The sequence below is a fragment of the Schistocerca cancellata genome, chromosome 8 (genome assembly GCF_023864275.1).
Source record: "Schistocerca cancellata isolate TAMUIC-IGC-003103 chromosome 8, iqSchCanc2.1, whole genome shotgun sequence".
Taxonomy (NCBI): domain Eukaryota; kingdom Metazoa; phylum Arthropoda; class Insecta; order Orthoptera; family Acrididae; genus Schistocerca; species Schistocerca cancellata.
The window spans coordinates 111,957,040-111,973,817 of record NC_064633.1 but is presented as its reverse complement, the minus strand read 5'-3'; the positions used below and the strand labels follow the sequence as shown (position 1 = coordinate 111,973,817).

Below are 16,778 nucleotides of genomic sequence, written 5' to 3'. Positions count from 1 at the left end.
ATCTTATTTTATTAAGACTTCTCCCTATGTAGGTGGGTGGGTGTTAACAAAAATTTTTGCATTCAGAAGAGAAAGTTGGCAATTGAAATTTTGTAAGTAGATCTCACCGCAAAGAAAACTGCCTTTGTTTCAGTGACTGCCACCCCAATTCACGTATAATATTAGTGACACTCTCACCCCTATTGTGCGGTAATACGAAATGAGCTGCCCTACTTTGCACTTTTTTGATGTCCTCCGTCAATCCTACCTGGTAAGGATCCCATATTGCGCTGCAATATTCCAGCAGAGGACGGACAAGTGTAATGTAGGCTGTCTCTTTAGTGGGTTTGTTGCATCTTCTAAGTGTTCTGCCAACGAAGCGCAGTCTATGTTTCGCCTTCTCCACATTATTATCTATGTGGTCTTTCCAATTTAAGTTGCTCTAATTGTAATTCCTAGGTATTTAGTCGAATTGACAGCCCTTAGATTTGTGCAATTTATCATATACCCAAAATTTATCGGATTTCATTTAGTACCCATGTGGATGACCCCACACTTTTCTTTGTTTAGTGCTAATTGCCACCTTTCGCACCATACAGAAATTCTCTCTAGATCATTTTGTAATTGGAATTGATTGTCTGATGATTTTACTAGACGGTAAATTACCGCGTCACCTGCAAACAATCTAAGGGGGCTGCTCAGATTATCACCTAAATCATTTATGTAAATCAGAAACACCAGAGGGCCTATGACACTATCTTGCGAAACACCAAGTATCACTTTTACTCTACTCAATGATTTACCGTCTACCACAACGAACTGTGACCTCTCTGAAAGGAAATCACGCATCCAGTCACACAACTGAGAAGATACTCCATATGCATGCAATTTGATTAATAGTCACTTGTGAGGAACAGTATCAAAAGCCTTCTGGAATTCTAGGAATATGGAATCGATCTGAGATCCCTTGTCGGCAGCACTCATTACTTCATGGGAATAAAGAGCTAGCTGTGTTGCACAAGAACAATATTTTCTGAATGTGCGTTGGTTATGTGTCAATAAGTCATTTTCTTCAAGTTGATTCATAATGTTCGAGTACAGTATATGCTCCAAAATCCTACTGCAAATTGAGGTCAGTGATATGGGTCTGTAATTCAATGGGTTACTCCTATTTCCTTTCTTGAATATTGGTGGAACCTGTGCTACTTTCCAGTCTTTAGGAACAGACCTTTCGTCAACTGAGCAGTTGTATATGATAGCTAAGAAAGGCGCCATCGTGTCTGCAAACTCTGAAAGGAACCTAATTGGCATACCACCTGGACCGGAAGACTTGCCTTTCTTAAGTGATTTGTTTTGCAACACCTAAGATATCTACTTTTATGTCACTCACGGTAACAACTGCTCTGGTTTCGAATTCTGGAATATTTATTTCATCTTCTTTCATGAAGGAATTATGGAAAACTGCATTTACTAACTCCACTTTGGTGGCACCATCATCGATAACATTTCATCGCTATCGCGCAATGACTGTATTGACTGTAAAGCGAGGCAATGCATCCACTGTGTTTTGCAAGCACTGTTTGCTGCAGCTATAGCAGGGGTGTACATTCCTCCAGTTACCTGGTGTGCTATGAATATTTGTGAATTTTGAGTATTTTTTAAAAAATACTTGCACAGTGAGTCTTATCTGCCAAATGTGTTTCTTTCAGTGTTTTCTTCCTACATAAAAAATCTCAGGATAGGTTTTGACGTGTTGGATTGGACAATCCGCTTGTCAGAGTCTTACAAACTATTTTATGGAGGTGTATGTTACAATTTACAAATGCAGCTAGTTTATTTGTAATAGTGAATATAGATGAATACTGTTGAGCATTTCACAACAGTAATTTTGGACAACAACCTCTGCGAAGATAAGAAACTCATTTCCAAAGAATCAGGTTGCAAACAGTGAAGAATATTGAATAGCACATTGTCAAGGGAACGAAAAATAGTGAACTGCAAATTCAGCGTTATATAACAACCCATTCAAAAGTGATTTTGTCATCACGGTATGCATGGTATGTGTGTATTACACAAGATTATCTACAGGTGTGACAAAATGTACTCACTAACACAACACACCAATACCATAAAGGGGAATCAAACACACACTGAATGAAAATGAAAACAGACAGCTCCACAGTCTCTTAAAAATATCTTTGCTCACACTTCATAAAATGCTCTTCATTTTATTTATGGTGGATAACTGCATTCACTGAACACTCGTAATCATTTGAACTGAAAACTGTGATGCACAAAATTTTATTTGCACCGTGTTCCAAGACGACTGTTTAGATACTGGTGCTCAGCTTATGAACAGTGCTGAAACAAACTGATCCTAATAGTAATAGAGTCCATTAAAAAAATAAAAAATCTTTTATGCATTTTGTTACGTCTGATACTCACTCAGGTGGTAGCTATCACCATGTTCAGTTTTGTCGCACCAAATGTGTGGTGCTGCAGTTGGCACATGACGGAAAACAGCAGTGTGTCACTTTACATCACTTGAGAGCATCACTTGTCTCTATGGACACTGGTGGCATAGACGAGGAAGAGAGATTATGCTGCAACACCATTTCTGCATGCATTGCTTGATTTGGTAACAGGGTGGGTGACTTGAAACAGCATAAGGTCAACACCTCAACCCAGCCACAGTGCCTGATGCCTAACACACCCCTCCTCTTATACAATAATTTGTGAGAAATTCTGCTGTATAATTTTATCTGTGGTATTTACAAAGAAGTTAACTGCTAAGTTTAATGGACAGGTTATCTTACAAACTTTTGGTGAAACAGATTTCTAACAATTTACAAATATTTTATTTGTTTACTTTCTATGAACTTCTGTTTTAACAAATACCTGATTTATAATACTGACACACTGAAAAACACACGATTAGAGAGAGTGTGTACTTTTAAGCACTAAAAGCCATATCAAATAAATGCGTGGTTGCACCCATACTATCCAATACATATACCAGTAGTAAAAAATGTGCTACAATCTAATAGCACACAAATGTGAGGCAACACAAGCCTGTACTTGATGATTTACAAATTGTTTCTTTTAATTTTTCAGTTCTGAGTATATTTATACAAAATACACTGCTTATTGACTTACATTCTTCAGCAACACAACACAGGGGTTTAATGTTTCAATCATTCACACACAAATTATTTGTTTCTACATCCCACATACAATGAACTACTTCACTGCATTTTATCTGACGTTGGACAGTCACAAACACATACACATAAGTACAAACACAGTGTTTGTTGTTTGCAATGTATACTCAGTCTTACTAAATCAGTTCTAGTCTTCATGTATATTGAACAGTTTAGCAACTTCATTTAGATCATCATACTTGCTCTCATCCTTTAAAACCTGAAAAAGAACAAAGTTATGATTTCTTTCACTGCTTAAAAGCAAGCTAAATAATACAGTACATATTCTACAAGGTTTGTTAAGGTGGGGAAAAAAAAGGGTCGAAAACACAATTGTTGCATTTTACTCTTTCTCTTCTTCAATAGTGCATGTTAACACTAAGCTGCAGCAAGTGTGTACATTGTTGGGAAGATTGGGGAAGGTAAAACATTAAAGTGAAGAAAGTAATAGTGCAAGGGAGAAAGCTCATAAATAGGTTGGCAGATGCTGAATATTGGGACTTGAAGGTGCGGGTTGAAGGATGACTAGTGCTGAGGGGAGATCACAAGTGTACAGAGATCTGAGACAAAATGAACTTTATGGAGGGGGCATGCACAGATTCGAATCGTGGAAACTATGGGAGAGAGGCGGAAAGGGATGGGAGATAAATGATGGAAGGTGTGAGGAAAATACCATTAAAGTTGACAAAACTCATCTTACACCAGTTATTGTTTCGAATGTTATGATATATTTCATCCACTACTTTAGAAACTGTCCAGTCAGTGTGTCATGAATGATGTTCACCAATTTAGAAGTGAGAGCTTTTGTAGCTGCAGTCCACTTCAGTAAAATTCTAGGAAGTATGACTTCATGATGTGACTGAACTATCAACACTTCTCATGCTATTGCAAGGAGCCTTCATCAGGGTGACTCCCTTGGATTTGTGACATTACTCAATACTGATGCCCCATCCTTCAAGCTGAAAATTACTGGACATTCCAGCTACTGTGTGTTGAACGAATGGCCATCTAAAGAGAAGGATATCAAATACTTGCTATGAATTCTCAGTAACTTTCACAGTTACAGTAAATGAATCCAGTTTTGTTTTGTTTTAAGGCAAAAAAAAAAAAAAAAAAACAACTAGGGTCATAGCCCATATCAAAACTGTAGAACACCAAGAGAGGAGTGAAAAATGACTACACATCAATCCCAATCAAGAGAAGAGAAGACAGCTAGAAACAGTGACATGGAGAAAGGTCTATAAACCCTCAGTGCAGGCGGAGAGGCTTGTGTGTTCGCGTAAAGCTGAGGGATATGATTGCTGTGGGAAGCTACGGTCAGTAAGGTCTTTGCTGATGGAGCAGACTAAGTGTGTCCCACAATGACCTGTCATCCCACATCCATTCCTTGTCCCTTCCCAACTCCTCAATAGCCAACCCAAGGTGTGATGCCATCCATGCCAATGGCCAATGGGTGAGTGGCACATGGTAAGATGTGTCGTGAATGGAGCCTCGGGAATACCGGGCGACCTCTCTAAGTAGTTAGCCTTGCACCGCATGGGGTTTCCGTGGTATGGACAGGGGCATGTTCACCTACTCCAGTCCTGTAACCCGGAAGTTGCACACGATCGAAGGCAGAGCCACGTGTGAAAGCACCCACGTGATTTACCAACTGACCTGCCTACACTGTGATGCTTTCTATGTGGGAATGACCAGCAACAAACTGCCCATTCGCATGAATGGACACAGGCAGACTGTTTGTTGGTAATGAGGATCACCCTGTGCCTAAACATGCATTGGTGCACAGCCAGCACATCTTGGCACAATGTTACACCGTCCGGGTTATCTGGATACTTCCCACTAACACCATCCTATCCGAACTCCGGAGATGGGAACTTGCCCTTCAATATATCCTCTCTTCCCGTTATCCACCAGGCCGCAATCTCCGCTAATTTCAAGTTGCCGCCACTCATACCTCACCTGTGATTCAACAACATCTTTGCCTCTGCACTTCCGCCTCGACTGACATCTCTGTGCAAACTCTTTGTCTTTAAATATGTCTGCTTGTGTCTGAATATGTTTGGATGGATATGTGTGTGTGTGCGCGCGAGTGTATACCCGTCCTTTTTTCCCCCTAAGGTAAGTCTTTCCGCTCCCGGGACTGGAATGACTCCTTACCCTCTCCCTTAAAACCCACATCCTTTCGTCTTTCCCTCTCCTCCCCTCTTTCCTGATGAGCCAACAGTTTGTTGCGAAAGCTTGAATTTTGTGTGTATGTTTGTGTTGAGACTTACCAAACAAAAGCGCTGGCAGGTCGATAGACACACAAACAAACACAAACATACACACAAAATTCTAGCTTTCGCAACCAATGGTTGCCTCGTCAGGAAAGAGGGAAGGAGAGGGAAAGACAAAAGGATGTGGGTTTTAAGGGGGAGGGTAAGGAGTCATTCCAATCCCGGGAGCGGAAAGACTTACCTTAGGGGGAAAAAAGGACAGGTATACACTCGCGCACACACACACATATCCATTCGCATATACACAGACACAAGCAGACATTTGTAAAGGGAAAGAGTTTGGGCAGAGATGTCAGTCGGGACGGAAGTACAGAGGCCAAGATGATGTTGAAAGACAGGTGAGGTATGAGCGGCGGCAGATTGAAATTAGAAATTAGCGGAGATTGAGGCCTGGCGGATAGCGAGAAGAGAGGATATGCTGAAGGGCAAGTTCCCATCTCCGGAGTTCTGACAGGTTGGTGTTAGTGGGAAGTATCCAGATAACCCGGATGGTGTAACACTGTGCCAAGATGTGCTGGCCGTGCACCAAGGCATGTTTAGCCACAGGGTGATCCTCATTACCAACAAACACTGTCTGCCTGTGTCCATTCATGCGAATGGACAGTTTGTTGCTGGTCATTCCCACATAGAACGCTTCACAGTGTAGGCAGGTCAGTTGGTAAATCACGTGGGTGCTTTCACACGTGGCTCTGCCTTTGATCGTGTACACCTTCCGGGTTACAGGACTGGAATAGGTGGTGGTGGGAGGGTGCATGGGACAGGTTTTACACCGGGGGCGGTTACAGGGGTAGGAGCCAGAGGGTAGGGAAGGTGGTTTGGGGATTTCATAGGGATGAACTAAGAGGTTACGAAGGTTAGGTGGACGGCGGAAAGACACTCTTGGTGGAGTGGGGAGGATTTCATGAAGGATGGATCTCATTTCAGGGCAGGATTTGAGGAAGTCGTATCCCTGCTGGAGAGCCACATTCAGAATCTGATCCAGTCCCGGAAAGTATCCTGTCACAAGTGGGGCACTTTTGGGGTTCTTCTGTGGAAGGTTCCGGGTTTGAGGAGATGAGGAAGTGGCTCCGGTTATTTGCTTCTGTACCAGGTCGGGAGGGTAGTTACGGGATGCAGAAGCTGTTTTCAGGTGGTTGGTGTAATGGTTCAAGGATTCCGGACTGGAGTAGATTCGTTTGCCACGAAGACCTAGGCTGTAGGGAAGGGACCGTTTGATGTGGAATGGGTGGCAGCTGTCATAATGGAGGTACTGTTGCTTGTTGGTGGGTTTGATGTGGACGGACGTGTGAAGCTGGCCATTGGACAGGTGGAGGTCAACGTCAAGGAAAGTGGCATGGGATTTAGAGTAGGACCAGTGGAATCTGATGGAACCAAAGGAGTTGAGGTTAGAGAGGAAATTCTGGAGTTCTTCTTCACTGTGAGTCCAGATCATGAAAATGTCATCAATAAATCCGTACCAAACTTTGGGTTGGCAGGCCTGGGTAACCAAGAAGGCTTCCTCTAAGCGACCCATGAATAGGTTGGCGTACGAGGGGGCCATCCTGGTACCCATGGCTGTTCCCTTTAATTGTTGGTATGTCTGGCCTTCAAAAGTGAAGAAGTTGTGGGTCAGGATGAAGCTGGCTAGGGTAATGAGGAAAGAGGTTTTAGGTAGGGCGGCAGGTGATCGGCTTGAAAGGAAGTGCTCCATCGCAGCGAGGCCCTGGACATGGGGAATATTTGTGTATAAGGAAGTGGCATCAATGGTTACAAGGATGGTTTCCGGGGGTAACAGACTGGGTAGGGATTCCAGGCGTTCGAGAAAGTGGTTGGTGTCTTTGATGAAGGATGGGAGACTGCATGTAATGGGTTGAAGGTGTTGATCTACGTAGGCAGAGATGCATTCTGTGGGGGCTTGGTAACCAGCTACAATGGGACGGCCGGGATGATTGGGTTTGTGAATTTTGGGAAGAAGGTAGAGGTGCGGGGTGTTGGTGGGGTCAGGAGGTTGATGGAGTCAGGTGAAAGGTTTTGTAGGGGGCCTAAGGTTCTGAGGATTCCTTGAAGCTCCGCCTGGACATCAGGAATGGGATTACCACGGCAAACTTTGTAAGTAGTGTTGTCTGAAAGCTGACGCAGTCCCTCAGCCATACACTCCCGACGATCAAGTACCACAGTCGTGGAACCCTTGTCCGCCGGAAGAATGACGATGGATTGGTCAGCCTTCAGATCACGGATAGCCTGGGCTTCAGCAGTGGTGATGTTGGGAGTAGGATTAAGGTTTTTTAAGAAGGATTGAGAGGCAAGGCTGGAAGTCAGAAATTCCTGGAAGGTTAGGAGAGGGTGATTTTGAGGAAGAGGAGGTGGGTCCCGCTTTGACGGAGGACGGAACTGTTCCAGGCATGGTTCAATTTGGATAGTATCTTGGGGAGTTGGATCATTAGGAGTAGGATTAGGATCATTTTTCTTTGTGGCAAAGTGATATTTCCAGCAGAGAGTACGGGTGTAGGACAGTAAATCTTTGACAAGGGCTGTTTGGTTAAATCTGGGAGTGGGGCTGAAGGTGAGGCCTTTGGATAGGACAGAGGTTTCGGATTGGGAGGGAGGTTTGGAGGAGAGGTTAACTACTGAATTGGGGTGTTGTGGTTCCAGATTGTGTTGATTGGAATTTAGAGGTTATGGAGGGAATGGAGCTGTAAGTGGGAGATTGAGTAGATGGGAGAGACTGGGTTTGTGTGCAATGAGAGGAGGTTGAGGTTTGCTGGAAAGGTTGTGAAGGGTGAGTGAGTTGCCTTTCCGGAGGTGGGAAACCAGGAGACTGGATAGTTTTTTAAGGTGGATGGTGGCATGCTGTTCTAATTTGCGGTTGGCCTGTAGGAGGATGCTCTGAACAACCGGTGTGGATGTGGGAGAGGAAAGATTGAGGACTTTTATTAGGGATAGGAGTTGAAGGGTGTGTTGATTGGCTGAGTGGATGTGTAGGTGAAGGATTAGGTGGGTGAGATATATTTTTCCCACGTGGAATGTTTCCCTCTATTTTATATATATATATATATATATATATATATATATATATATATATATATATATATATATGGGCTGGAACTGATGGAAAACATCTCCTCAGGTGAACGGGGGGACAGACCTGTTCAAGAAGTGGTATCGGTTACTAAGAAGTTGGACCAGATTAAGATCAAAGGCTTGTCTGGGGCTCAGAGGAGGAAACTTCAAGAACAAAAGCTACAGGAAGGAAAAAGAGTGGCTTCCTGAACAAAAGTGGAGGGAACTAAAAGGGCTTGAGAGCAACAACTTCAAGAGGAGACTGCCCCAGAGTGCAGGGGGTGCACATATCCCTTCTACATCGAGGGTAGGCAGTAGGCGAACAAGCGAGGAATCTAATAAGACTCCCACTTCTCAGGATAAGCATATCCAGAAAAAACCGGGGCAAGAAATAGGGAAACAGACCTACAGTACTGTAGTCTGTTTTTAGGATGGCAGTTATCCAGCAAGGCTATCCACTGGTCAAGATCACCTCACAGCAGGAGCAGCTCGTGCAGACAACTCTCTTTAAGAAGATTGGGGGGACGCTGGTCCAGAACCCAAACTCAGGAGAGTATCTGGATAACAGTGCTTGTATCTTTGTCTGTGAGGGGGTGGGTACAGTCGACTGGCTTAAGGAAAAGGTGCCCCTAATATCATCATGGGAGGATGCAAAGCTACTGGTAAAGACAGTGGCTGACCTCTTCAAGACCACAGTGATATTAATCTGAATGACAAAACTTCTTAAGGAAAACTCTCCAGACACTCTGAGAAAATAGGGTCTTAAAACCTGAAAGTATTGACAGAGGATTGGAAGGTAATCAACCAGAAGGTTGCACCAAATGGGCAAACCCTTGTGGTGGAAGTCAGAGAGAAGTCCCTGAAGGCAATGAGGGAACAGGCCCTGAGACTATTCTTGGGGTTCTCGCATATTGCCATCAGGGCAATAAAAGACATCACCAGTGAAAATGGCAGCAAGATGGAGACTAAATGTGCTGCAAATACACTCCTGGAAATGGAAAAAAGAACACATTGACACCGGTGTGTCAGACCCACCATACTTGCTCCGGACACTGCGAGAGGGCTGTACAAGCAATGATCACACGCACGGCACAGCGGACACACCAGGAACCGCGGTGTTGGCCGTCGAATGGCGCTAGCTGCGCAGCATTTGTGCACCGCCGCCATCAGTGTCAGCCAGTTTGCCGTGGTATACGGAGCTCCATCGCAATCTGTAACACCGGTAGCATGCCGCGACAGCGTGGACGTGAACCGTATGTGCAGTTGACGGACTTTGAGCGAGGGCGTATAGTGGGCATGCGGGAGGCCGGGTGGACGTACCGCCGAATTGCTCAACACGTGGGGCGTGAGGTCTCCACAGTACATCGATGTTGTCGCCAGTGGTCGGCGGAAGGTGCACGTGCCCGTCGACCTGGGACCGGACCGCAGCGACGCACGGATGCACGCCAAGACCATAGGATCCTACGCAGTGCCGTAGGGGACCGCACCGCCACTTCCCAGCAAATTAGGGACACTGTTGCTCCTGGGGTATCGGCGAGGACCATTCGCAACCGTCTCCATGAAGCTGGGCTACGGTCCCGCACACCGTTAGGCCGTCTTCCGCTCACGCCCCAACATCGTGCAGCCCGCCTCCAGTGGTGTCGCGACAGGCATGAATGGAGGGACGAATGGAGACGTGTCGTCTTCAGCAATGAGAGTCGCTTCTGCCTTGGTGCCAGTGATGGTCGTATGCGTGTTTGGCGCCGTGCAGGTGAGCGTCACAATCAGGACTGCATACGACCGAGGCACACAGGGCCAACACCCGGCATCATGGTGTGGGGAGCGATCTCCTACACTGGCCGTACACCACTGGTGATCGTCGAGAGGACACTGAATAGTGCACGGTACATCCAAACCGTCATTGAACCCATCGTTCTACCATTCCTAGACCGGCAAGGGAACTTGCTGTTCCAACAGGACAATGCACGTCCGCATGTATCCCGTGCCACCCAACGTGCTCTAGAAGGTGTAAGTCAACTACCCTGGCCAGCAAGATCTCCGGATCTGTCCCCCATTGAGCATTTTTGGGACTGGATGAAGCGTCGTCTCACGCGGTCTGCACGTCCAGCACGAACGCTGGTCCAATTGAGGCGCCAGGTGGAAATGGCATGGCAAGCCGTTCCACAGGACTACATCCAGCATCTCTATGATCGTCTCCATGGGAGAATATCAGCCTGCATTGCTGCGAAAGGTGGATATACACTGTACTAGTGCCGACATTGTGCATGCTCTGTTGCCTGTGTCTATGTGCCAGTGGTTCTGTCAGTGTGATCATGTGATGTATCTGACCCCAGGAATGTGTCAATAAAGTTTCCCCTTCCTGGGACAATGAATTCACAGTGTTCTTATTTCAATTTCCAGGAGTGTAAATCTGCAACACAGTAACGGGGCCACTGCTGCCCTGCGTCATCTTCTGGGAAGTCAAGACATGGATGGGGCCCTGATTCAGGAACCCTATCAGGTCTCTGAGGAATTGGAGGTAAGCTGGTTTACACTAGAAATACAAGGAACTCCAGAAAGTGCATTTATGCGAAAAATGGAATCCCCTTCATGCTGATGGTGGACTTCTGTTCTAGGGAGTTAGTGACCATCAGAATGCGGTAACACAAGGAAAGTATCACGAGGGAATTTGTAATGGCGTTGGCATACCTTCCTTAAGAGGACAGCGCTACTCCTCCTCAGGAGGTGATGAGACTGACGGAAATCTGTATACAACAGGGTGACCAACCATCGGGTGAATGTGATGCTAATGCCACAACTTAGTGCGGAGCAGCAGACACCAACAGCAGAGGTACGAATTTTCTAGAATTTCTTCTAGCTAATAACTTAGAGATCCTCAATAGGGGCAAGGTACCCACATTTAGGAACATAAGAAAGGAAGAGGTAACTGACATAACCTTCAGTTTCACTCTGATTGGTAGTTATGTCAAACAACGGCTTGTGGCTTAGAGCCATCCTCATTAGACCACATGTATACTTAGTTCGAGGTTGAAATGGGCATTAGACATACCATGTCCTATACGAATCCTAGAAAAACGGTCTGAGAGGCATATAGGAGGGACCTCGACTCAAGCCTATAGGAAGTCAGTACTTTGATAAGTAATCCGGTAGAGTTAGAGGATGTAGTAGAGGCGGCGGGACTCTTCCATCACACCATGACAACTACTCAATCACTAAGAAGTGTACGAATAGCAATGTAGATAGAATTTTTCCAGCACTCCTGCAACAAGAAAGATTGAACTTAATAAGATTCCTATGCAGGTTCTTTAGGGTTAGCCTAGCAGCAGGAATCATTCCTAATGTCTGGAGGGCAGTGAAGGTTGTCTTCATTCCAAACCTGGGAGAACTGATCACACCAAGGCCAAGGATATGAGGCAGGTCAGTCTGTCCTCCTTTCTTCTCATAACATTAGAAAAACTGGTCAACATGCATGTTTGGGAGAGGAGGTTAACAAGGGTCCCTCTATACATAAACCAACATGCATACCAACTAGGAAAATCGTGTGAAACTCCACCCCACCAACTTGTTGGGAAGATGGAGAAAGCACTACACTTTCAGGAAATAGCCCTCTGCATCTTCTTGGACATCAAAGGGGCTTTTGCGATTAGAGCTATGCTTGGTTGTAGAAAGGTAAAAGCCACCATGATGAAAAAAGTTATCAACACCACCAGAGGCTGTCCACAAGGAGGGGTCCCGTCCCCTCTACTGTGGAACCTTGTGATGAATGAACTTATTGTAGAATTAAACTCTGGACAGTACTTTTGCCAGGAATACACAAATGATCTTGTCATAGTAACACTTGGCAATTGGAACATAAGAAAGTTGTAGTACCATTTAGGAGAAATCAGATCCAAAACACATATTGGAATCTCAAGCTTATCAATGAAACTCTACCGATGAAGAGGATACTGAAAAATCTGGGGGTAACCCTGGATGAGAATCTATAGTGAACCCCTCACATGAGGAGCACCTGTTCCAAGGCAAAAGGTACTCTAATGAGTACCAGGAGAGCTTGTGGTAAAAACTGGGGCTTAAGCCCCAAGTGTATGTACTGGATATACACCACGGTGGTAAGATCTATGATCACTTATGGGGCAACAGTATGGTGGAGAAAGGTAGAAGAACAGGTACCTGCTAAGGAGCTTGCTAAGGTGCAGAGATTGGCCTGCTTAGCCATCACAGGTGGAATTAGCAGCACACCTACTGCTGGGATGGGAACCATACTGGACATGCCCCCATTACACCTGTGGGTGAAGATAGAGGCAGCAGCTGGAGCATACAGGGTACAGACTGGCAAAAACTGGAAATCACTGGGATATCCAGGATCCCACACTAAAATAATGAGTGGGATAGACATAAGTATGGTTGTGGAAATGATAGCCAACTATATAACAACTCCCAGCTGCTTCAACAAGCCTTTCAATGCAGTAGTTGAAAGTAGAGAGCTCTGTGAGAACAAATTTCGACACTGTACTGGGGACATAGTCTGGTTCACTGATGGTTCGAAAAAAGACCAAGGTGTTGGGGCCAGGGTATACAGCATGCCACAAAGGCTGGAGAGTACAATCTCTCTAGGGAAGATGGCCACTGTGCTTCAAGCAGAAATATCTGCTTTCAGGATGTGTATGGAGGAGAATTTGTGGATATGTTACAGATGTCGTAGCATTTTCATTTATTCAGACAGCTAAACAGCCCTGAAAGTACTGTCAGCCTATGCAACAAGATCAAATATCATGGCAGAATGCTACAAAGACCTCGTGGAGCTAGAGGAAACCAATAGGGTAAACCTATTGTGGGTTCCTGCTGAAATTAGTGGTAATGAGCAAGTCAATAAGTTGGCCAGGATTTGGGCGATGACGCCATTTTTTGCACCGGAACCCGCCCTGACAATCACCAAGGCAATGATCAAAATAAAACAGACTGGACAAGAGGAAAGCATGTAGAATATTGGGTTAAGTTCCAACAGCAAAAACATGGCAAGGTACTGATGCCAAAACCATGTTCTAAGAGAAGTCTCTCAATCCTGGGCTTGAACAGGAGAGAAATGGAATTTTTGGAGATTTGTGGTAAGCTTCTATGGGACCAAAATGCTGAGGTCATCGGTCCCTAGACTTACACACTACTTAACCTAACTTACACTAAGGACAACACACACACACCCAGGCCTGAGGGAGGACTTGAACCTCCAACGGGGGAACCGTGAAAAGACGCCTCAGACCGCGTGGTTACCCTGCGTGGCAAGAAATTAAACTCATGGTTGGACTATTGTCAGGCCATGGGAATTTAAAAAAAAAACACCTACATACAAGGGGTATAATAGAAGCAGAGCCCAAATGTAGGATGTGTGGTGTGGGCGTGGAAAATGCATCACGTATGATCTCCGAAAGCGAGGCATTGGAGATTAAAAGACAGAAAATATTTAGATCAATCAGACCTGAAGAAACTGTGTCCAGCAAAGCACTAGTAAAGGGTCTCCTTGCATTGTTCAAGGGCATTGGTTGGCTTTACTAGAGACACAGGGAACAATAGCACACATTAAACTCTGTTTCGGAGTGGTCAGCAGCGGGCTTGACCAATGTTGTTCTTGCTTCCCTGAAAAATATCAAATCAAATCAAATCAAATCAAGGTCTACAAAATACGCTGTAGAGAAACTGAGGTCCAGAACTAAAAATTAAATGACCATCATATTGCTATGACAGATAAAAAGTAAAATGCGGCTGACAGCCTGCACTTCACAGCTGATAGCTCAGACAGCAAACACAAATGAGAACGTAAGTTGTTAAAAAAAGGCATTCCATCAGGAAATGGTTGACCATCAAAAGTTGAGTGCAATGTGCACAAAGTGGTGGGGGAGCACCACCTAAAAATGGCGATGGATAAAAAGACAGTGCCCAATACGCAACCTAGTTATAATTGTCTCCCCGCTGCAAGAGGTGGTCGTGCAAGCCCCTGGGAGAGGCTTAATAACCCAGAGCTGGTTCCCATGAAGGGAGGATCAGTGATGATGCTAAAGTGTCACCAACTGCCAACAGTCTGCAACACAGAATCATCGGAGGGAATGTAAGAACTTGTGGGCTGAGGTACAAGAACTACAGCCTTGGCAGCAGTGTCAGTGGCCTCATTTCCTGTCAGACCGACACAACCAGGAACCCACATAAAAATAACAGTGGCTCCATCATGAGTGAGCAAGTGACAGCTTTTCTGGACCCATTGCACTAAGGGATGGACAGTGTGCAACAGAGAGAGGCTTTAAGGGCACACAGAGTGTGTAACCAGACGACACAATTAAGAAGCATGTCACCGGATGTACTGCGTGATCTGATACAGAGCGAAAAGCTCTGTTGTAAATACTGAGCAGTGTTCTGGAAGCTAATATGAAAAACGTTGGCACCAATGACGAAGCACATCCGACACCACGGTCAGCCCGGGAGCCATCAGTTTACATAAAGGCACTATCGTGAAGTTCCATGCAAAGGTCATGAAACTGAAGACGATAGAGCGAGGCTGGAGTAGTGCCCGTAGGAAGCAAATGTAGGTCGAGGTGAACACGGGCCACCAGATGAACTCAAGGTGGTGAAGGGTTTACACCCACCAGAAAAGTTGCACATAGTATGAAGTAAATGACGATGATGATGGATGATGGATGATGATGATGATGATGATTGGTTTGTGGGGCGCTCAACTGCGTGGTTATCAGCACCTATACAAATTCACAACCTTTGCTCAGTCCAATCTCACCACCTACATGAATGAGGATGAAATGATGAGGACAACATAAACACCCAGTCATCTCGAGGCAGGTGAAATCCCTGACCCCACTGGGAATCGAACCCGGGACCCCATGCTCGTTAAGCATGAATGCGACTGTGAGACCATGAGCTCTGGACAATATGAAGTTATGCTGCCTGAGCAAGAGCCTGAAGCGAACTTCAGGAGGTAAACGGAGAAGTGGGACATGCCCATACTGGCGATCAACGGAGTCATCGAAGGAGGCGGCATAGGATGGGTGGCCATGCATGGCAGTCAAATGGCATGCATACCAGCTGAGGAGAAAGTCATGGCAGTAGGATAGCAGTAGCTCGGCAACTTCTGCATACATACACTCAACCAGGCTAATGTAAAAGGTGCCAGTTGCCAAACAGATGCCATGATGGTGAATAGTATTCAGATGGCATAATAGGGATGAATATGCAGATGCATAAACAAAGCACCCATAGTCTAGTTTCAAAAGGACAAGGGAAGGTACAAACAGAGGAGGGTGGTTCGATCTGTTCACCAGGAAGTGACATTGAGGCCACACACGACATTGTGAGACCACATAAAGTGGGCTGCCAGGTAAGACACATGGGAGGACCAAGAAAGTTTCCTATTGAGCAGGAGCCCCAAGAATTTTATAGTTTCGACGAACAGATGAGCAACAGGCCCAAGACGTAAAGACCGTGGAAGAAATGAACTGTGCTGCCAGGAGTTCATACAAAGGTTTAGTCTGTAGGGAAATAAAAGTCATTGTCAATGTTCCATAAGCCAAGACGATCGAGACATCGTCACTCTAGACACCCCTCAATGAGACAAATCCATGAAGAACTGCAACAGATGGCAAAATAGTCCATGAAAAGGGAGCTGAAGATTCCCAGCAGGAGACAGATCATTAGAGGCTTAATGGTGACAGTAAAGAGAATGAAGCTCAGAATGGAACAATGAGGCACGCCGTTCTCCTGGATAAAGATGACTGACAAGGTAGAACCCACACATACCTTGAACACTCAGCCTTTTAAAAATACCTGTAGGAAACAGGGCACTCGGCCTCTGCAGCTACACGTGTAGGGAGTATGGAGGATACCAGTCCAATAGCAGGCGTCTTAGGCTTTCTCCAAATCGATAAACACGGCCACAGTCTGGGATTTCCACTGAAAACTATTCACGATATGGGTGGACAAAGTGATGAAACGGTCAACTGCAGAACAGCAGGTTCAAAATCCACACTGCGCATTGATTAGTAACTTTTGAGACTTGAGCCATCATACCAGCCAGACATGAATAATACGTCCCAACATCTTGCAAATGCACAAGGTGAGAGAAATGGGGCGGTAGTTGAAAGGAAAGTGTTTGTCCTTACCGGGTTTGGGTATGGATAGGACAGTGGCTTCACACCCGCATCTGGGATACATGCCCTCTGCCCAGATGCGGTTGCACATACAAAGCAGAAAAGCTTGCCACCCAAGAGAAAAGTGCTGCAACATCTGA

At 45.3% G+C, this 16,778-nt stretch overlaps 1 protein-coding gene across 1 annotated transcript in view; it reads right to left on the bottom strand.

Annotated features, from left to right (window-relative positions):
* Positions 1–2,814: 2,814 nt before the first annotated feature.
* LOC126094680 (apoptosis-inducing factor 1, mitochondrial) overlaps positions 2,815–16,778 on the bottom strand; it is a 118,290-nt gene continuing 104,326 nt past the window's right edge. The window contains exon 12 of the mRNA XM_049909197.1: positions 2,815–3,399. Within this exon, the coding sequence (XP_049765154.1) occupies positions 3,328–3,399 (72 nt within the window). The 3' untranslated portion in view covers positions 2,815–3,327. The remainder of the gene's footprint in view (positions 3,400–16,778) is intronic.